A 21524-nucleotide genomic window follows, 5' to 3' on the forward strand; every position below is an offset into this window, starting at 1 on the left:
GAGCAATCTCAAACTTTGCCACATTTCAATTTCAAAATGCATTTCAGCTATAATATGAGTGATTTATCATTTAGCAGTAGCTGTCAAAGTAACCTCCTAGATAAAACAAAAACATCTGGAACCATAAACAGAGGAGAGCAGTAGCTGCATTTTAATCCAAATCCGACATGTTCACTTCATTAGGAACAGGAAACAGCTAATTAGTAATTGAATGTTTCATGGTTTTAAGGAGGCTCAGACTCTCCAAACAGAGATGATTTAATATGTATTTTGGATGTAAACAAGAATAAAGATCGGAAGAGCCGGGGACATAACATCTCTGGAGGAATGCTTGGGAGCATGGGAACCTCCAAAGGAGTGACTAAAATTAGCTTCAGGCCTCTGGCTGAATAAAATTATTGTCTTAAGATTTACTGTGGCGCATATTAAAGCCTGGGGAAAGGGCTAAGCAGAAATGCACAGACTGAATATTGTTGTGGGTTTTTTTTTTTGTGTTTTTTTTTCCTGCTTTTCCTTCTAGTTATTAGGAAGTTCCTTCCCATAGCAGGCTATAGGCCATGTAACTTATATTAACGCTGTGCTTCTGAATAAAGTTAGCCACTGGCAAAACCTGCAGGTCAACGTGACTGCCCCCAAAAAGTCATAGAAATACTCCTTATTGCCAAGGCAAAGGCTGACATTCTGCTGGAGTGTGCTTTTTGTGAGTCAGTAATGTAACTGCACTGGTGCTCTGCACTGAAGCAGGCAGAGCTCTGAGCTCTGAGCAGTAACACCCACAGTGCTGCTCTCTTTGGGGTCTGGGCCCAGGACCCACATCTACAAAAAGGTCCCTCTTTTGCCTAAGCACCCATGTTGGGTGGGACTTCTCACAGATGTGCTTAGCGTGTTCATGTCACACCAGTGGAAGACAGCAGGAATGTGGGATGTAACTCACTAAGTGGCCACAAGGCACCCACTGCAGCTGTATTCGGTGTTGCTATTTGTACAGATAGTGATGGTGACCGCACATGTGAGCACATTTATGCTGTTCCATTTGCTGACAAGGTCTGTGTGAAGATAAGCACAAGCACTTTCAAAGTAAGAGCTGACTTACTTATCAAAAGCAGGAGCAGTAAGGAAGGCTGTGATGAAATCAGCCTCTATCCTTCCCTACTATTTTTAAAAATAATTTAAAGTATTTATTTAATTTCATAATTAAAAAAGAACACTTTTCACAGCCATGAACACAAAAGTCCTCTCTCATCTAAGGGAACAAATGCACAGCAGTTACAAAATTCTTCATCCTTATTTAGTCACTTGAAAAACTCTATACATTGACAGGATTTAAGATAGATACAATACTTTGATTCTTTGCCCAATCTTTCACAGATACTTCGTGTGTTTAATCCCTGCCAAATAAAATGTATTTGGAGATCAAATTTAACACCGACTCAGCTGGCTCTTCTCAAACACAGAGAGGGAGGGGAAGGTGTGAAGCAGCTGATACCATGCTCAGCTGGATGGCTGGGGCAGCAAACCCATGTGTTGGCTTCGGTCATTATACATACGAATAGCTAGAGCTCATCAAGCCATTAACAAGCTCCAGGAACCCACAAAGCTGTGGCTTCCTTCATGCTGCCCAGCCTGGCTCCCTTCCTGCTGCCCAGAGCGGTGGGAGCCCTGCCTGCCTCCACCCTGGCTGGCATCAAATGCTGCCTACTGACAGAGCCAAAGTCATAGCAGGAGACTGCAGAAAGAGAAGCAGTGAATTATTTGGACTAATGTCATTCACCTGGATTGTGAGGTAAACCTGAAGCTTCAAGATTAGTTAAAGCTAAAGGTCGTGTTTTCTAATGTAACATATTCATGTTTATAAGGAATTTTATCTTTCAGATTATTCTTGAAACTAAGCTAAGAAGTGGTCGTTAAGATAACTGTTGGCCCACGGACTGACTACTTAAACTCTGGAACAAGTCTAAGTTTTTTCCCTTTATTTCTTAAGGAGAGTTCAGTGGAGGTACCTATCTATAACACTTCTGTAAGAGAGAAAGCAAAGGCCAAGACTGAAGCCAAGAGATGCTACTGCTTAGTAAACAGCACACACGTGGTTAGATATTTCCCCTTCTAGAAAGCTCTCGGTGATGCACCAGAAGTCAGAACGCATTTTGCTGCTGCACAATAAACTGAACTCCATGGTGTTAACAACGTCACGCAGCAACCACCTATGAGGAATTACAGTGTCAGGAGCATCTGTGCTACCACTTCTACATGAATGACAACGTGATGCTGTCAAATTCATCTTTTTAAAGAACATTCACCATCTCCTCAGTGTAGCTGACTGTGAGCTACATACCATTTTATAGCATTTTACGGCACTATACAGCAAAGATTTGAATAAATCTGTGTGCAATAAATGTATTCTTTTATTAGGTTTATCCCTTAATCAAATATTCATTTATGTGGTCTTCATTCTATTAAAAAATGAAATTATACAAAGGTGAGCAAAAGTGTAGATTTACAGTAGTTTAAAGCCTAATCTCATTCTCTAGGGGTAATATTGACAATATAAAAACTGTATAAATGATATTCCCTAACACTAAAATATGCTTATGAGCCCCCTGTGCATGTTATACTGCTTTACAACCTACAGTGAAATGCATGACTGGCTTAATAAGCAAGACATTTAGAAAGGATTTTTTCCCCTTCCCAATGTATAACAAGGAGTAAAGATCTCACACTCTCCCTGTAAGCCAGAGCCTGTGTTAATAATTGTAATTCTCCCCAGGATGAGCCTGTCTTCCCTGAGTTGTTGGTCCGGGGTGTACATGCATCTCTTGCACTCTCCTTTAGCAACAACACCAACATTTGTCTTTCTCTTTGAAGGTTTTAATGTCTGTATAACAGGACGAATCCAAAGCATAATTATCATCGCCTTATTTATTCACATTTTTCTTGTTTCTTCGTTTTCTCAGCTTATTTTTCCCATTGCTCTCAAGGCAATTTGCATGCATATCTGAATTTCTGGAATGCTCTGTATGGCTTTGTGCTATCTTTACATCAGTAATTCACCTGTATTTCCATAAGAAGTATTTTAAAACAAAATTTCCACGTGTACTCTCACAACTCGCATTGAGAACTGTGCCCCAGTAATGCTGGTGTGAAAATCCAGGCCAGGAAGGGGAGCACAGTGCAGCCATCCTGCTGTGATCTAACAACACAGCTCGAATTTGTGATTGTTCAGGTAATTTTAGCAGACTTAGTTGGAAGAGAACGTCACTGGATTAAGGAAATTTGCGATCTGCTCCACAACAAGAGAACAAGGATAAATGTGTTGCATTGCTAACTATAAATTATTCATGCTAGCTGTTATAAAACAAAGACAAGCCCTACACGTTGCCAAGTATATGGGCAGCAGAATCTCATTTGCCACTCTGGATCAGGGAGGAGTGGAGAGAGGTGCTAAAGTTGGGTAGGGCTGAGCCAGGGCCATGTGCCTGCAGATGCTGGGGAGCAGCAGGATGGTGTTTGGCTGCCCAGTGGATCCAGCTCTGCAAAGCAGCTCAGAGGGGGGGACCCAGCGCCTCTGTGCATGGGGAGGGGGTTGGACATGAGCTGAGCAAAATGGAGCCAGCATTTCAGTTAAAGCAGAGCCAGGTTGAGCTCTGAGTGCAGCAAAGACACAGAAAATACAATGCCAGGACAGTAAATCAAACAGAAAAACCTGGGGCTGGTTAGTTTGATTCACTTATTTTCTGTGCTGTGACACTCAAAGAAGTGTGGTTATTCCCCAACTTATTTCATGCTTAGGAGTATTGACTTGACTCTGTCAAATATTTCCACATCCACGTTAACAGACCTAAAAACTTGCACCAAAATAATAGGATTTCTAATGAGCAGCAATAGCCAAGGACAAGAATATGTTCACTGAATACTAACTGTGCAGATGCTGGATTGCCACTGTCAGTGTGGGTAGAAAGGGAGTTAACACAGTGGTTCCTGCTGAGGAAATATCCAAGCCTGCTGACACTGAGTTATTGAATAAATGCTTGAGCCCTTTGTAAGAAGAGAAAGGTAAGGACCTTCACACCCTAGTCTCCCAGGGAAACCTTTCCTCACCTTCTGTTTTCAGTAAATCACAACATCTCAGCCTCCTCCATCTCATGAGTGCGTACCGAGACAGAGATTCAGAAAAAATATTGTGTAGTGGAAGTACAGATAGCACGGAGAGCAAGATCAATGGCACTGGTACTCTGCAGCCCTGCAATCTGCACCACCAACAGCGAGCAACGCAGCCTGCACTGGGATGTCATGGCAAGAAGCAGAGCTACCTTTTGTTTAGCAGCTTCAGGGACTGCTCTCCCTTGTGCCCACAGTGCATGAATGGCTATGAGAGCCTCGTCAATGGGTGCTTGTTATTCCAGGAAAGAACAAGAGATGTTTTCTTGAAAACACAAAATGACACAGCTCAAAGGCAGCTACCGGGGGATCACTCATTCAGACAGAACATGCATTAGAGACAGAGCACTGGGCAGGAGAAAGAAGATCTAAGCCTCAGCTGCAGAAGCCAGGGAAGAATTTGCTCACGTGAAATACCAGGCATCTGTATTTTAATTACAGAATCACAGAATCACAGAATTGTAGGGGTTGGAAGGGACCTCTAGAGATCATCGAGTCCAACCCCCCTGCCAAAGCAGGCTCCCTACACCATGTCACACAGGTAGGCGTCCAGGCGGGTCTTAAATATCTCCAGAGAAGGAGACTCCACCACCTCCCTGGGCAGCCTGTTCCAGTGCTCCGTCACCCTCACTGAAAAGAAGTTCTTCCGCACATTCGTGTGGAACTTCCTATGCTGTACTTTCATCCCATTACCCCTAGTCCTATCCCCACGCACTACTGAAAAGAGACCAGCCTCACCACTATGGCTCCCACACCTCAGGTATTTATAAACCTGGATCAAGTCCCCTCTCAGCCTTCTTTTCTCAAGGCTAAACAGACCCAGTTCCCTAAGTCTCTCCTCATAGGGGAGATGCTCCAGGCCCTTCACCATCTTAGTGGCCCTCCGCTGGACTCTTTCCAAGAGATCTCTGTCTTTTTTTGTACTGGGGAGCCCTGAACTGGACACAGTATTCCAGGTGAGGCCTCACCAGGGCAGAGTAGGGGGGGAGGATCACCTCCTTCAACCTGCTGGACACGCTCTTTTTAATACACCCCAGTATGCCATTGGCTTTTTTGGCTACAAGGGCACACTGCTGGCTCATGGTCAATCTGTCGTCCACCAGGACGCCCAGGTCCCTCTCAGCAGAGCTCCTCTCCAGCAGGTCTTCCCCCACCCTGTACTGGTGCATGCAATTATTTCTACCCACGTGCAAGACTTTACACTTGCTTTTGTTAAACCTCATCCGGTTTCTTACTGCCCAGCTCTCCAGCCTGTCCAGGTCTCGCTGAATGGCAGCACAGCCTTCAGGCGTGTCAGCCAATCCTCCCATCTTCGTGTCAGCAAACTTGCTGAGGGTGGTCACTATCCCTTCATCAAGGTTGTTGGTGAAGATGTTGAACAAGACCGGACCCAGCACAGACCCCTGGGGGACGCCGCTAGTTACAGGCCTCCAGCCAGACACCGCACCGCCAACGACAACCCTCTGCACTCTGCCAGTCAGCCAATTCTCGACCCACTTCACCGTCCACTCATCTATCCCATACTTCCTCAGCCTGTTATAAGGATGCCATGGGGGACAGTATCAAAAGCCTTACTGAAATCAAGGTAGACTACATCTACCGCTCTCCCCCTGTCCACCCAGCTAGTGACATCTTCATAAAAGGCCACCAGGTTGGTCGAGCACGACCTCCCCTTGGTGAACCCATGCTGAGTACGCCTGATAACCACCTTTTCTCCCAGTTGTCTGGAGATGGCATCCAGCACAAGCTGTTCCATCACCTTCCCTGGGACAGAGGTGAGGCTGACTGGCCTATAGTTACCCGGGTCTTCCTTCTTGCCCTTTTCGAAGTCTGGAGTGACACTGGCCGTCCTCCAGTCTTCAGGCACCTCCCCAGTTCTCCAAGATCTCTGATAGATTACAGAGAGCGGCTCAGCAACGACCTCCGCCAGCTCTCAGCACCCGCGGATGCATCCCATCAGGTCCCATGGATTTATGGACCTTTGTGTTTCCTAGGCACTCACGGACCACCTCTTCCCTGACTAAAGGGAAATCTCCCATTCCCCAGACTCTCTCGTCAACCTCCAAGGTCTGGGATTCCTGAGGGAGAGCCCTTTCACTAAAGACAGAAGCAAAGAAGGCGTTCAGTATTTCCGCCTTCTCAGCATCCCCTGTTACCAGAACACCCCCCTCACTTAGTATGGGGCCCACATTCTTCCTAGCCTTTCTTTTGCTGTTAACGTATTTTAAAAAGCCTTTTTTATTATCCTTTATTATTAGAAATTGCAGTTTCTACTTTCACTTTTTATAGAGAAAGCAAGACCAGGACAACAGCCCTGTCCTTTCCAAGATGTGGACACTTTTCTCCTGCAACTGAAGATCAGCAGCAGGGCCGGTTTCAGCGGATCACCACACTTGGAGGTATATCTTGTTACAATAACCAAAGCCAAACCTTTTCAAAACCACAACCCCCTTCTCTTTTTTTAAACTTTAGGCTGGATTTAAAAATGTGCCGGTTACATCACAATATTAAAAAATGTATCGCTTGTTTTCTAAACAACAGAAATACATTCTCCATTTCAACAGGCCTTCGACTTTGGCAGATACCAGCAGTTTCTGTGCTACCTCTCTGCTAGGTCATCTCATCTCATAGACAAAAGCAGCTGCAGCCCCCTGACTCTCCTATCACAGAGCCACGCTTTCAACTCAGGAAAGTCCATCCACCTACAGTGCTGCTACAGTGACTCTACTTTTTGCCCATTGTTATCATCAAGCATGATGGTAACGGCTACTTTTTAACATTTTAAGATAACATTGCTTTGCTGATTGTTCCAATATCCCCTAACAATGAAATATAGTAATACAAAAGTTAACTAAGGTATAAACATGCAAAAGGAGAAGTCTCCCTGCGATCATAAAATGATGTTATTTTCTGTTCAGCAGTTCATGTTACTGCTGTTCATGCTAATTAATTAAAGGAGCTGTTGCTGTAATGTGCAAACAGGGAATCTGAGAAACTGAGAGGGCTTTTAGGTCTCGGAGTGAAGTTAAGTCAATCTGGGCGCGGGCAATCAAATGTAATGAAATCACTTGTCAGTGCTAAGCTTGCAAAAACTGTGAAGTTTGACTAGGGAGTAAAAGGATTATAATTAGATTTCCAATAGGATAATAACTAAATGGCAGAAAGCAGTAAAGAGAAAATATTACTTTGTTAGCTAATGGTGCTGCTGTTCGGTTTTAGTTTTTATCAGCACACTTGTAGTTGTACTAATTTAATTTGCTTTTATCAGCAAAAATGCACTACTCGAATGGTACTTGAATGTCATTTACAAAAAACATTGATCTGAAGGTGCACTTAATGACACCCAGTATGTTTATTTTATGTGAAACGGAGATTGGTTGATAAAATGGTTGATGCACCATCTTCCTGGCCCAAGAGTGAGTTATGGAAGGAAGAGCAGAAGGTATCAGCGCCTGCATCGCCCGCTCCTGCACCACTCAGCTACGCAGGGGCTGCCAGACTACAGCAACTATTTCTTTTCCACCTGTCAGCTGAAGGGCCCCTCTCAGGTTAAGCTGTGCTGGACCAGAAGCTCAGGGCTATGGAGGACAGAGCTACAGGCTGTGAAGTCTGAAAAAGTTTTTGTCTTGTCAGCACAAAATTTCAGTTGAATTAATACACAAAGCATAGGGAAAACGAGCCTACTAAACGGAAGAGATTTATAACGCATATCAGAACCTCAGAAAATGAACAGCTTGTGTTAATAAAATCATTTTAAGAAATGAGCATAAAATATGATATGACTTAATCACTGCGCAGTATTTTTGCAATTTTCCTTTAAACTGTCTTAAGGAGATACTGGCAGTGAAACTAATTGAATTTCAAAGGAAAGGCAGTGTGCGAATGATAGATTTCTGTCCAGCAGAGCTATTGACAACAGAAAAAGAAAGGTCTGCATTGACACTAAGGCTTTTTTCTGTGCGCTAGAGAGAGATTCTGGATGCTTGGAAACAGCTTTGTATTAGGGACACGTGCTTGACCCTTCCTCCTCCCAGGGCCCAAAAAACAAAGGCTATAAATGAAGAGGGCAATGGAAGGAGCGTACTCAAATTGTTAAGACTGCAGAGCAGGAGTAGCTGTGAAGTTTCAGAAACTGTAAATCAAGGAAAATAGAATAAAAAGATACTACAGTATCAGCATAAATAAAAACAAAGGAGATGGTGCTACAGAACAGAAACACTTTGAAACCTAGACTGGCTCTGTAGAGAGAGATCTTCAGAAAGCTTTTCTACCAGCTGAGAGTGCTTAGTGAAAGAACTGGATAAACTCATCACACATTTACATAGCAAGAGGATTACCAAACTGAAATTGTCAGAGAATCCAGTGTGTGCTGCCATTCGCAGCTCTGGTGAAGATGAGCAATGACATTCTGCTTTCACAGCATGGTACCAAATGCAGAGATACTGAACACAACCAGTGAGTGTCCAGGTCTCCCTTGGTTCACGCTTTTGACATGAACAAAAGCTTTACAACCCAAAGCCTTTTAAAACTGAAGAATGATGAGATTTAAGGGGGGGGGGGGGGGGAGGGGGGACACACAAACGAAAACAAACAAAAACCTCTCTGAAATTAAAATCCTAAGAACATATGGCATTCTTCTTTATCAGTAATACACAAGAAGTGAAAATAGAGTTCTTCTGTAAGTAAATGGCTATTGGATGTTGCTGTGCATCACTCTCCTCACAGTTATTTTTACTCAGTTTTAATATAAGACTGATTTGAGCCAACTGTAATGTTTTTCTTTCTTAAAAAAAATGAAAATTAACTTCCTTTTGTTTCACTCGATTCCGTCCAGGCACACCTTGGACTCACATCATCTTTTCGGAAGAGCACGCAGCGCTTATCTCAGCACATACTGCAAATAGCGCCAGGAAACCGTAGGAATCATTTGCATTTCAAATTTAAATACATGTCCTGAGTGCTTATCCAATATTTTGACTATTTCTGGCAGTAACAATTTTCAAACTGCAATACTTAGAGCACAACTCCAATCGTATGTGTACATATACATGAATATAAATATATATTGTATTTTAAATGTATATATATATATATATATGTAATTCTCCGTTTTTATTATGTGTAGCATATGAACCTAAAATCACAAAAAGCGACAGCAGTAAAAATATTTGAAAGCTTTCCTGTATAGATGACAGATGGACAACAGATGCGTACCAGAGGTATGCAAAGTCAAGCCTTTAACAGTTGACAAATGCTAAAGGTTATGTTTCTATCTCTATCTGCACTGGTTCTAGCAGTACCTAAGATAGAATTCTCTATCAGATATTCTTGTAATACCCTCTGGTACGTGCACATCTATTTAAATGCATACTTAACATTTCTTTTAAGCCTTCTGGAACTTTTTTGTCTTGCTAAATTTTGCCATCCTGTGATTTCCTTCACCGATGGTTGATGTACTTTTTGAAAACATGTATGATCTCAAAAGGAAAGCAAGGATCAGAAGTGAAGTGTTTTAAAAAGATAAATCATTTGTAAAATCATTTTTGGACTAAGCCTGTATATCTGATAACTAAGTATGAGGGTTTCCCACACCTCTGTTTAAACAAATGTAATTACTGACATTGCAAAGTAGCAGTCTTGCTATACTAATTTTCTGTATTGAAAAAGAAGACAAAATGAAGTTCTGTAACTTACATCTATCTTAACTGGGGAAAACAAGAGGTCAAAAACAACTATGCATTTCATTTTTTAATATGGCTCGTGATAAATGTGTATGTAATAGAAAGAGGTACATACTGCACCTTGCATTGCTGCACTGTCATGTTGGGTTCCGTTGTGTTCTATTTCCATATCCGGGATTCCAGCATCTATAAGATGTGACACTGAAGATTAATGCATTCCTCTTTATCTTTCTCTCATGCATCTTTAGAAAAATATTTATAGCAAACTAAGGTGATCAGCAAGTTGCACAGCCTCGCATAAAACATTTGGTCTTCACCGAATTGTCAGTAGTAAATGGCTTTCAGAATGTGCAAACGTTACTGGTCTCACCGTGGATTATTTTTAATGTGCTTCACATTTGTCTGATGATCAGATAATAATCAACACATGGTAATAATGTATCTATAAAATTCTTTTGGAGAATAAAGGTACCTGACATACGAAAAGTAAAATGGAAATTAAACTGTATTATTAAACCAAATTTACTGTCTCAGGCAAATACCTGCAAAAAAAGATAATTAAAGGATACCACCAGTACCAGTCAACATGTTTGCATCCATGTGCATGTGTTTGTATGAGTGTATTATTACAAACAGGGACAGTACCGTATCAGCTCTGGTTGTGTAAGAGTACTCCATCACCCAAAGGAGAACTACGTACGTAGTTCGTATCATGGGAAAGACTTTCAGGTACCTGAGAAGAGTTTCCCAAAACAGACTGTGCTTTTTTTTTTTCCAAGTTGAGGAGTCTCATAATGATATGTGCTCTTAAACTACTTAACTGCGTACTGATAATACCTCTGTCTGCAGTCCTTTGGGGTGGGGCTGAGGGCTCCAACACCCCAGGGCGTTATGACAACAGATGCCATTATACACCTTGTGCCAACAAGGATTAGCATGAAGGGTATGTGATCTGAATCCATGGTACCTCAAATCCTGGAGAAACATCTGCTTCCCTCATAACACAGCACTTAGAATTTACAGCAGAAAAGAAAATCAACAACAACAAAAAAAAAAAACAACAGCAAGAACACCTAAAGGGAGATGTGTGCAGGTGTGTAGTTTTGAAGTCTTTCTGTGTAAAAGCCCATTCCTGATGTTCTCAAGTGGAGAATAACCACACTGCTGCTTTCTCAGATCACTCAAGCTGGACAGTACCTGTTGCAAAGATGACATTTTGCTGGTCACATACAGCCTGACCGAGCTCTGTGTCAAAGCAGGACAACTGATTGAAGTACATGTATGAGTAATGCAGTACATAAGTAATACATGTGTATGTGTACCTTAGGTACATATGTGCATATGAAATACGTGCTGAGTATGTAGTCCTATAAATATATATGAGCAAATAAATAATGTATGTAATTTTTTTCTGGGTGACTGTTATTCTGTAGTGTTTTCCTTGTTCTTGTTTGAAGTTCAAGGCACTGGACTAGAAACCTAAAAAGCTTCTCTCTTTTCAAACCTTTTAGAGTATACTTTGTATGTATGTAAAATGACAAAAGTCATCTGTAATAACAGCATCTGTTAAATGAGACAGACCGTCAGAGTTAAATTAAAAATATTCAGAATAGCCCTTCACATTTTGTTGCCATAAAATTGTACCTGCAATTAAATTGTGGATTAAGATGCTAATGAGCTACCTGATTTGCATGTGCAATCAGATTAGCATGTAAATATCAGCTTTTCGCAGGCACCAACATATATATGACTACCTGAGTGTGCCTGCAAATCAAAATGTTAGCAGCCAGGCCGACAATAACAGATGTAAAGATCTGTTACTCACATTGCTGGGGTGTTGGTCCCCTTTAATTTGTAGCTTCCAGAACTGCTGAGTACTCGTAACTATAGTGTGATCGGCAGGTGCTTACCAGCAATGACAGCATCTGGGTGAATGACCTTACTGAGCATGAGGATTTCAGTTTTCATCTGACATTCATCACAGGGTGCTGGCTGTAGATCTGACCTGGGCATTTTCCTGACCCAGTAGGAGCGGTACAAAAGGTCCCTGCTGACTGCGCCCACTCAGCCTCTGTTGGGAGCCTGTCCCTTAGCATGGCACAACGACAAGCTGTATATCCAAGCCTGAATCACCACTGCTCACTGTCAGTGTCAGAACAGCCAGCCAGTTCCGGGGTACAGTGATATGCTGGACTATAAAACCCAGCAGATGAGAAAGCCTCTGAAAGATGTTGCTCTCATAGTTAAAGAGTTTATATCTCTTAGGTGCTCCAGCTAAATCACAACTCACGGCCCATTGCAGAGAGCTGCAGTGGCAGTTCAAACAGACAGGCTTGCCCTACCTTTAAAAAGCAGCTTGGGTACCCTTGCAGCTGAGATCAAAGGCCAAGTTAAACTGATTACTTTCACTCAGCAGTTTTTGCAGCCTGCTTCTGTTATTATGGCTCAGTTGCAAGCAGTAGCCAAACGAGGCAAAGTTAATGTGAAGACTACATGATGTACAGACACAGCAGAGGCTGAATATTACTCTGATTCATGAGCCTCTGCAGAGACATCAGGATAGGCAAGATGCAAAGACCAAGCTTTAGTTGCAGTACCTGAAATTAATTAAAACTGAGCTAGGTTTAGTCTTAAAGATTCAAACCAACGTTCTAAAGTTTGCTCAGAACCACTTTAAACAGAAGAGGTGAATCCTCCCACTGCCTGGAACATAATCAGCCTGTTAATGAAATTAACTGATCTGAATTTGTTTCAGAAGAGTATCTGGGAAGTATTCAAAAACCCAATCAGTTCATAAGGCTGATAACGTTTTGAACAAACTTAATAGATCCCGAGGCTGAGCAAACTTCAGCCAAGCGGCTTTTAAAATGAAGCTCAGCAGTTCTAAAAATGAACCTGCTGGGAGAGAAGAGATCAGAGAACCTCAGAGGAACCAAATTTCACATTGTCTTAGCTGGCACTGTAACACATTTCTCTGGCAATGTATTCAGCATTTCTTGTCATGCCTGTGTAAACTGCTCTATGTTTCTCTTGTCGCAGACATGTTTTTTTAATTCATGACCCAGAGCACATGGTCTGAAATAGATTTTTAATTATTTCAGGAAAGGGTCGTGCATTTTATTCTAGAATTTGCTTTATGCACTGCTTTAGTTTTTTTTAACTTGATTAAACATCATTTCATGTTAACTGTGAAAGGCCAACTAAGACATTACCATTTAACATCCTGAGACCGTCACCTGATGTGGCCTGTTTAAGCGCCTGTTCCACTTGTTCTCTTCTCTTTGATTCAAATTCCAAAGCTTCCTGCAATTTTCTCTTCGCCTTTTTTTCTTTCTTCAAGCGTTTCTGAATTGTTGCTGGAATGCAAATGTATTGGAAGAATGGCTGTTATAGCACAATTAATATATAATGGAGAAAGTAAGATTTGTTTCTTAATTTTTGATGTTCAAGAGACAAGTTCTAGATCAAGATAAAAAAAATTGGACACGAATCTGATATAAACAAACAATAACCAATCCATACCCTCTTGTGAAGCAATGGATAATCTGAATGGACTTCAAATCTTGTTAAAGATCTTAAATCTCAGTCTCACTCTGGAGCAGCCCCATCAATTCAAATCTCCTGATTAGAACCTGGGTTTCAGAGCCAGCTCAGACCCTGAGAGGCTACTGAGAAGCTAAGTTAAATGTGTACATACTGAAATGAAGATGAAATGCATAGAGAAAGGGTCGTTAATGATGAATGCGAGTATATCTGTGGGCAAAAGCACTAGTTCATGAAAAAAGAGGGAAAGAGAAAGGAAAGGAAGAAAAGCATCAGGCACATGGTGAGAATCAGAAAATAAGGACCAACTTCCCAGGTAGATAGGACGCTGAAAATGAGCTTAAAATACTGGTATGTAAATTACAAACTTTTTAATCTTCTCTCCACCATTCATATCTCCTTCTAACAAAAACACTCATGGTCTGTACAGTAAGTGGCTGTTTGGACTAAAATTGGGTAACAATGCAATATTACAGTGCTTCTCTATGGCTCTACTAGTAGAGCTCAATGTCATCTTACAGTCATCATATCTCCCTTTTATAGATGGAAAGCAGGAAAAGTGCCTTGACAAAGATCATCCACGGGTTACTGGTACAGCCCTGCAAGGTTTGGCAGAAAATGGAAGAATTCCCAACTTCTGTTCCCAATCTCAGGTTTAAACCCAACTATAAATAAAATTAAAACTCTAACTAGGAAACTATACAGCATTAATTGTAGCCAGAGGATTCACATCTTCATTGGGAGCTGCTGACACTGCCTAAGGTTGTACTCCCTCATCTATATAAATTCAGGCAATAAAATGTACCTTTTCCTTTTAAAACCCTGAATCTTAATTCCGTGCTTAACCTTATCTTTCACCAGCACCAAGTTACCACTTTTTTGTTTGATGTATTACTGAACCATCTAGTGATGGCACTAGAAAAGGTAGGTTGAACTACCAGACGGAAAAGAATTTGAGCTTAAACATAAATGCCGTGTTTCAAAGTGACGTTTAGTAGTCAATATTCTAGCACATGCTCTGCACAGGTATCGTTAAAATGGAAGGTGAAATTACATTTGCAGTATTTTGCAATTCATTTCATTTGTTTGCTTCACCTGCCTATGAGACATCTGTGAATTTTAAATCACAACATTGTGAGAAAAACTGCTAAAAACCATGGAGATGTAACTTCTTGTGATCACCTGTTTTATCTAACTCTGACTTTGGGATTGCGCCAGTCAGGGGAATAAAGGGACACCATTGCATGAGTGATCTCTGAGTGACTTAATAAATTATGAATGCCAGAATACGATCTGGAAACAAAACTTTGGAAAATTGAGTAACCCATGTGGAAAAGTCTATCTGTGACTTTCTAATATGATGTGGTTGTAAAACAAACAGTTCTGGGGTTACTGATTATTGGAGAAATTCTTCAAGGCATAAGTCAACCAAGTTTGTGAATGACTTAAGGTTTTTGTTGACTTAAATGTGACTCTGGAGGTACATGGCGTGCTGACCGCCTACACCACGATGAAGTTTTGTTTTACAGAAATACAGCTGTCTCATCTACACTTACACTGGAGTGATGCAATGATTCTAAACACACGCTGCAATTTAACAACTTCTGTAGTATTCACTCACTCCTCACGACTTGACCTAAAGTGTCCTTCTTTGTCAGCTCCTAGTGAGCCTTGGTGCTGCAGACAGGTTCCTCACATAATTTCAATTCAAAATGCACAGGAAGAGAATAGTATGCACTTACATCTGTAGTCTTATCTAGCTTTATCTTTCCAATTTCATGGCTGTAATCCAGAAGTAGCTTTCGGCACATGAAGAACTATTTCTCTCCTTTTGATGCAGATTTGAATTTTAAAAGATAGACTGCCTGCTTTACAATATCATAGCGAAAAATTCAGATTTACCAATTTAATTGCCTGTTATTATTATCAAAAGCTTCTAAAGAGTCATGGGTCTGTCTCAGTAGGCCTCATGTTGGGAAAGCTTTCACACCTCACTCTTCTGATGGAAAACAAAATGTATCTAGGGTTATTTGTTTCAGATCTTGAATTACAAGAAGTTGCCTACCCGAGTGCAACTATTTGGTTGCACTGAAGTCATCTACAGGACAAAGTAGCTGATTTAAATACTCCAATTACGGACGTATTATCTTTCTCAAAATAAGATGATCCTCAATGCTTGGAGGATAATAGCAGGAAACAGAAGAAATTAAAGCTGTCAAATAAAGAAATCGGGCTGGGAATACACTGACGGTGTGGTAATAACGCACGTGAAAGCCATGAAACTGAATCAGCTTTCCCTACAGAACCAGCCAAAATGCTCTGCGGCCAGTTGCCCTCCAGGAAATAATCCTTCAGTCACTGTTCTGTCTGCTTACAGAAAAGTGTACTTCATTCTGTTTTTATTAAATTTAAATCTTTCATTACCAGTTCTAGTCCACTGCTACGTTACACTGAAGTATGAATGTCAGTTAACTCTGAGTCCTCAATAGTTCCAGCTGGAAATGCCAAAGGGTTACACATCTAATAGGTATCTAAACTCCATTTTTCATTCACTCACCTCTGCTTTGCAGCTCAGCTGTAAGTTGCCTTTCCAAGCTCTCTCTGAGTTCCCTCTCTCTACAAAGCTCCATCTTTAACTCTTTCTTTTCCTGCTGTATCTGCTTTTCCTGGACTCTGGCATTGTCCACAGCCACTTTCAGCAGGCCCTAAAACACACACAAATGTGAGACCTGAAAATACCATTTTGTTTCAGCAGTGACAAAATTCATCCATTTACTTATTTTACCCCCTTTAGAAAAAATCCCACCACCAACAAAAACTCAGGAACCTATAGATGTGGAATGCAACTGGGAATTTAAAGTGCCTAGATGTTAAATATGAGCCATTTTGTGGTATAGCTTTTGCACATTTACCCTACTGGTATGGTTTATTACAAATAGAATTCCATATCATTGCTAACCTTGGTCAACTGCAGGGAGAAGCAAAGGAGAAATAATGAGAGTGGTGAATTTTAATATGACCATTATTGCCAACTATGAAGTCAAACAGACAACACATAAAGTGTTTCCACAATCGATAATGCCAGAGAATGAAAACCTAGTCATTACATTAAATAAAATAAATTAGAATTGCAGATACAAAATAGCTTCTCACTTTCTAAAAGACTGGCAGAAGAAATACATTTGATCTGTTACAACATAATCTGGCCCTATAGAGAATAACTTACCTGAATGTTGGTTAGTAGTGTTTCAACTGATGAAAGACCATCAGCAAAAAGAAATGGTGCTGGAAATCCAGGAGGCAAGGCCTGTCCAGCCAGTTGGACTTTATCTAAGGTTGGTTTCATTATTGGAATGGCAATCTGGACTTCCTCTGTAAAGACAGGTTTAAAAGCAAGATCAGAAAGTACTGGAAATTTAGAGGTGAAAGTGATCTTTAGAAACTCTTTCCCTGGATGTCAAAATACGAGCATATTAGTAAAGCTGATACCAGTTCAGTCTTTGGGCAGCCATGGTTGTTACTACGGCAAGTTTGCAAAACAAAGCAGAGCAATAATAAGTATACTTAAGGCTACAGCATTGCTTTAATAGAGGATAGACCATTATATCTCAAATTCTACAGAATTATACTACAGAATTATAACAGCATTATGCAGTTCATTAAACCTGAATGACTTTTCTTCATTCTATCATGTTTGCTATTCTGCGATGAGCATTTTTCGTCGCTATAACCTTGAAAAAATTCTAATCAAGAAATGTACCACATCTCTTTACCCTTTTTAGCATTATCCTTCCCATACTCAGCAGTAAATAATCCCCACTGAGTCATCCCTTCCCACTCATCCGGCGCTGGCTCTGGCTGTCACAGAGGTGTCTGTGCAGGCTCCCCGGGCAGGTGCCATGCTGTGCTCAGCCCCGCCATCAGCAGCAGCCAGAAGAACCACACCGAGTTCTGTCTGCTGGGGGCACAGAGCTGGAGGCACAGGAGTGGCTGTAGGGGAGAGCCAAGCTCTCATGATGCACTGCCTACAGCTGGATGGATGCGTCCCTTGTGCACTGCAGCACTGGGGACAGGTAACTTCCCCTTCAGTTTGGTCGAGTTGCTAAAGATCAAGCTGTGCATGGACAGTAGAAATGCATACTCAGAAAGAAGCAACAGCATTAGCAATTATTTTCCTGAAATCCTTTAAATTTTGTCACAGATCCTTACTAGCATGAATCTGAACTCAAGTTTTTGAATAGGGCAATTTAATGCAACTTGAGGACAATAATACACGTATTCCCTTCTCTTGGATCCCTCCTTTGTGTACTACTTCTCCAAATATTCATTTTAAGCATCAAGTTTACTGCTGAAAATGACAACATTAAAATCTGCTAGCAGTTTCCAAAGCCAAACTCCGTTCACTTCTTTTACACTATGATGTTAAAAAATACTGGCCCTAACATTCTAGGGAATTGCAGTCCATATATAATATTTTCCTTTAATCTCTCTAGCACCTGCAGAAGTCATGAAGAGTATCTCCCCACAACTGCTTTTTAGTAAAGCTTAAAACTAATCTATTGTCCGTAAGTTCATGATGCATGTGTTTTCTAAGGGCAGCCACACAGCCAGTCCTGATAGTTTCATTTGTCAAGTGTCTCGGTCATATTAATTCCAGGATTTACAATTAGACCACACCACATCAAAAGGCCTCCCTCCCTTCTCTCACCTCTCTTATTTCAAAAACAACTCCGAAAGAATCTGACAACAACAAATTAAGCCCTGGTGTCTCTGCAGCAGCAGAATTATCTGCTTTAACAACCTCCAGGAGCACCCAGTGAGCTGCAAGTGCTTTTTGCCCTGTCTCTAAAACACACCCACTGACAACAAAGCTGGGAGTGTTACCAGTTTCTGAGTATTCTCTGAAATCTCTGCTGAGGGAGTATTTTGTTTTCACCCTGTGAGTTCATTAAATGCAACATCTTCATAATGATTCTGCAGGACTAATAACGACAAAAGCCACTAACCTCTTCACATCTTCACAGCTACCGTTTTAAAAGCTGTGCTCATGTAGATTAAACGATCCTTTAAAAACAACACAAACAACAACAAACCCCACAAAACAGTCTGGCAATATACTCAGATTGCAGAGTCCATGCTGAATAAGTTACACCATTTGTCACATTTTGGTATTTCTTCTGTCGGTGTCAGAAGTTTTTAAGGTGACCTGGTTAGTTGTTGCATGTGATGCTACATGGAAATAATGCCTAAGTCACAGAGTCACAACAGACCAAGCACAAGTGGCATTCGGAAAGGAAAGTAATGCATGAAGTATGCATAATGGAAACCTATCGCTGCTTTAGAATCTCTAGAAATCTCTACTATTGGAAGATGAAAGTAATAACATTAAATTGGCTGAAAGGAAAATTACTATTGACTGCGAAGACAGGTTGCATGGTCTATGGTTTGTAATGTTACTGTACAGCAGATTGAAGTTTCAAAATAGTATTACTCTTCTTTAAAGAGATAGACACAGCTAAATTAGGTGCTGCTTGCTGCAGTGAGGATCAAATGCAAAAAGAATCATATTTCATCAGACCTAGTCAACACCAGGAAAATAAATAGAAATATAAGAGGTATGCAGGCAATGATTCATTTTGATAATCTGGCCCAAGAGAGACACATAGAGACAGCACACAGATCTAAGCTTCCACCAAAAGACAAATAGGACACAGAGGGTGGGAATTGGGATGACAGTGTAGCAGAGGTCACATCGATTTTCAGCAGCAGTTTTCACACAGATGAGATAACCCTGGACTCTATTTGGCCCATTGTTCATATCCTACCTGTCCCACAAGCAATAAATTTCCAAGTCCCAGAAAAAGGGCAGTAAAGAAGAAGGATTCTACTTACGACTTCTTATGATTAAGTTTTTGTGCTAACCAAACATGCTTTGCAGACCAAGGTCACATTGCATGTTAAAGTCTGTAATAGCTGAAAACTAGAAGCAGCATATTATGTTTTAGCGTATATGGGTGGAAACTGTCAAACCATTCATCATTTTTTTTTTTTTTCTGATTGAAATCACACTCTGCAAAGATGAATGATAAATGCATTAGAAATCTATTTCAATCTTGTAATAGCTCTTCACATCTGAATGGTGTCTACATCTTGCCCACATTCTGAGTAAGTGCACGGTTAGGCAGAAATTTATTAGCTAGGCTTAAGAAATTCTAATTGGGAAAGCAATTAAAAATGGCACGAGTTGGAAGCATTTTTGAGGACTGCATCAAGTGCATCTCTTCAACAGAAAAAAAGATGTTGATTTTAGTGTTTTGATTTTAAAGAACACTAAAGGTATAAATGCTAAAAGCAGCACTCACATACAGTACAACAGAATAAACAAGAAATAAAGCTAGGGCAAATACTGTCTAACCAAGGACACAAACAACCTTCCTATTTATTGAAGCAAAGTGGGAACTACTTTTATTGAGCTTGTTTGTTAAACCTGCCATGCTTTATAATAGCATTCAGGAATCCATTTAGAGTGCAGTCTTTTTATTTTAATTTCTCGCTGGCATCCAGGTGAATAGACGAAAGCAAGAATTATATTTCAGAGCAAAGAAATACAGAGTAAATACTAACAGTGAATGGAATTATTATCCCAGGGAAGCACGCGGAAAAGCTCTAGAAAGTTTCTTGTTGTTAATGCAATATACCAAAGTATTTCATATTCCATCTTCTGCCTAAGTTGCAGAAATCAGGATTGGAAAATTAAGCATCATCCCATGGACTAAATGCAGCATTGGGAACATGAGTAACGCAAATTGCTCCCTGTGTGACACTGCACAGCCCTCACCAACAGGCAATTTTATTTACCAGCTGGTTTATGTTCTTTCAAAAGACATGCTTTTAAATCCATCATTCATATACCTGATACACTTGACATGTCACATCCCTCTCAAAACAAGCTAGAAATATTAAAGCTGAAATTTACATATGACTAAACACTAGTTAGATCACTGTGTTATTTTTTCACATGCATTTCAAAACACATTTGTCTGGAGGCATTACATGTAAGCTTCACCAAAATTAGTTTATAGAACATAAGATATATAATGCATAAAATAAATACGTGATAAGGAAAAAAAGCAGAACAAAATTCATAAGAAATTTATGGTTATTAATCTGTTCGTTACTCATCACGACATTTGATCTCAGAAAACCTTCGGCCAGCATTAATAATATGGCTCGGGACACAGATGGCACTGGGGTCATTCTAGATCTCTGCCTGTGGCACACAATTTAGAAAGCTAAGGACTAAAAAGGGTTCATCGTAATTACAATTCTTGAAGCTTCATATTTGAGTGATGGGGATTATATGAAATGGTTCACAGTTAGAAAAGAACAGCCGAGGTGCTCCAATGGACTGTTTGAACCTTTAATAAAGTAAAAAGGTATCCCCAACAGCAGCTGAGTGGTATGTGCTACTCATCTTTCAAGGTAAGACATTACATTTCCATTTGAAATGACATTATTTGCCCAAAGTTCTTACAGAATTATCCGAATTGATAACCCTTGAATTCTAATTCACAGTCATAGGCACTGGTGTCCTAAAAGATAGGAACTTTTGGCGGAATTAAGGCTCAGACAGCAATTTCTGATGGCAAGAAGCAGTTTTCCAAAAGAAGTGAGATTTTTTTTTTTTTATTTTAAATTCTGGCAGCTTTTACATTGCTTACCTAGAAACTAGGAGAACTCTTTCCTTTTGCAAAAAGGCGGGTATTTAAAACTATTTAAAGCCTGATAATCTGTGAGTCTGCAGGACAGGGTTGTCATTCTTCAGTGCCTTAATCCCTCTGAATTCCTCCACAGAGCTCTGTGTGCCTTTCTCTCCCTCACTGCCTGCTCCTCTGCCGAGGTTGAGCCCTCCTCTTCACTGCTGAGAAGAGAGACCAGCTTCTAACTTGGCACCCATCAGACTTCGACATTTACTGCTTTAACCTTGGGATTCAGGTGCCAAATTTGAAGTCGCTGCTGTTTTTCTTAATTACAGCTCCTGAATGAACGGGGTCAATGAATGCAACTGGGAGATTCTGACTGCTGCACTGCGCTAGCTTTAAATCAGACTTTTCTTCATTTTCAAGTGCTTGATACAACTCGATA

General features: G+C 40.7%; 2 protein-coding genes across 16 annotated transcripts in view; one reads left to right on the forward strand and one right to left on the reverse strand.

Annotated features, from left to right (window-relative positions):
* LOC107312724 (uncharacterized) overlaps nt 1-11244 on the forward strand; it is a 397430-nt gene extending 386186 nt beyond the window's left edge. For 9 of the 10 annotated variants that reach the window (XM_085544596.1, XM_085544594.1, XM_085544599.1 and 6 more), the window contains 2 exons: nt 6445-6554; nt 8990-11244. In XM_085544596.1, the coding sequence (XP_085400722.1) occupies nt 6445-6554; nt 8990-9112 (233 nt within the window). In that variant the 3' untranslated portion in view covers nt 9113-11244. Of the gene's footprint in view, nt 1-6444; nt 6915-8989 lie in introns of all 10 variants that reach the window. The other variant, XR_014945158.1, reaches the window with a different exon arrangement.
* DACH2 (dachshund family transcription factor 2) overlaps nt 1-21524 on the reverse strand; it is a 244614-nt gene that overhangs the window by 1688 nt on the left and 221402 nt on the right. For 4 of the 6 annotated variants that reach the window (XM_015860389.3, XM_015860387.3, XM_085544593.1 and 1 more), the window contains 4 exons: nt 16606-16751; nt 15937-16084; nt 13049-13192; nt 9957-10022 (listed from right to left, as the gene is read on the reverse strand). In XM_015860389.3, the coding sequence (XP_015715875.2) occupies nt 9957-10022; nt 13049-13192; nt 15937-16084; nt 16606-16751 (504 nt within the window). The remainder of the gene's footprint in view (nt 1-9956; nt 10023-13048; nt 13193-15936; nt 16085-16605; nt 16752-21524) is intronic. The other 2 variants (XM_085544591.1, XM_015860388.3) reach the window with 1 other exon arrangement.

The sequence above is a fragment of the Coturnix japonica genome, chromosome 4, assembly GCF_054131305.1.
Source record: "Coturnix japonica strain WE chromosome 4, WE-NBRP24, whole genome shotgun sequence".
NCBI lineage: Eukaryota > Metazoa > Chordata > Aves > Galliformes > Phasianidae > Coturnix > Coturnix japonica.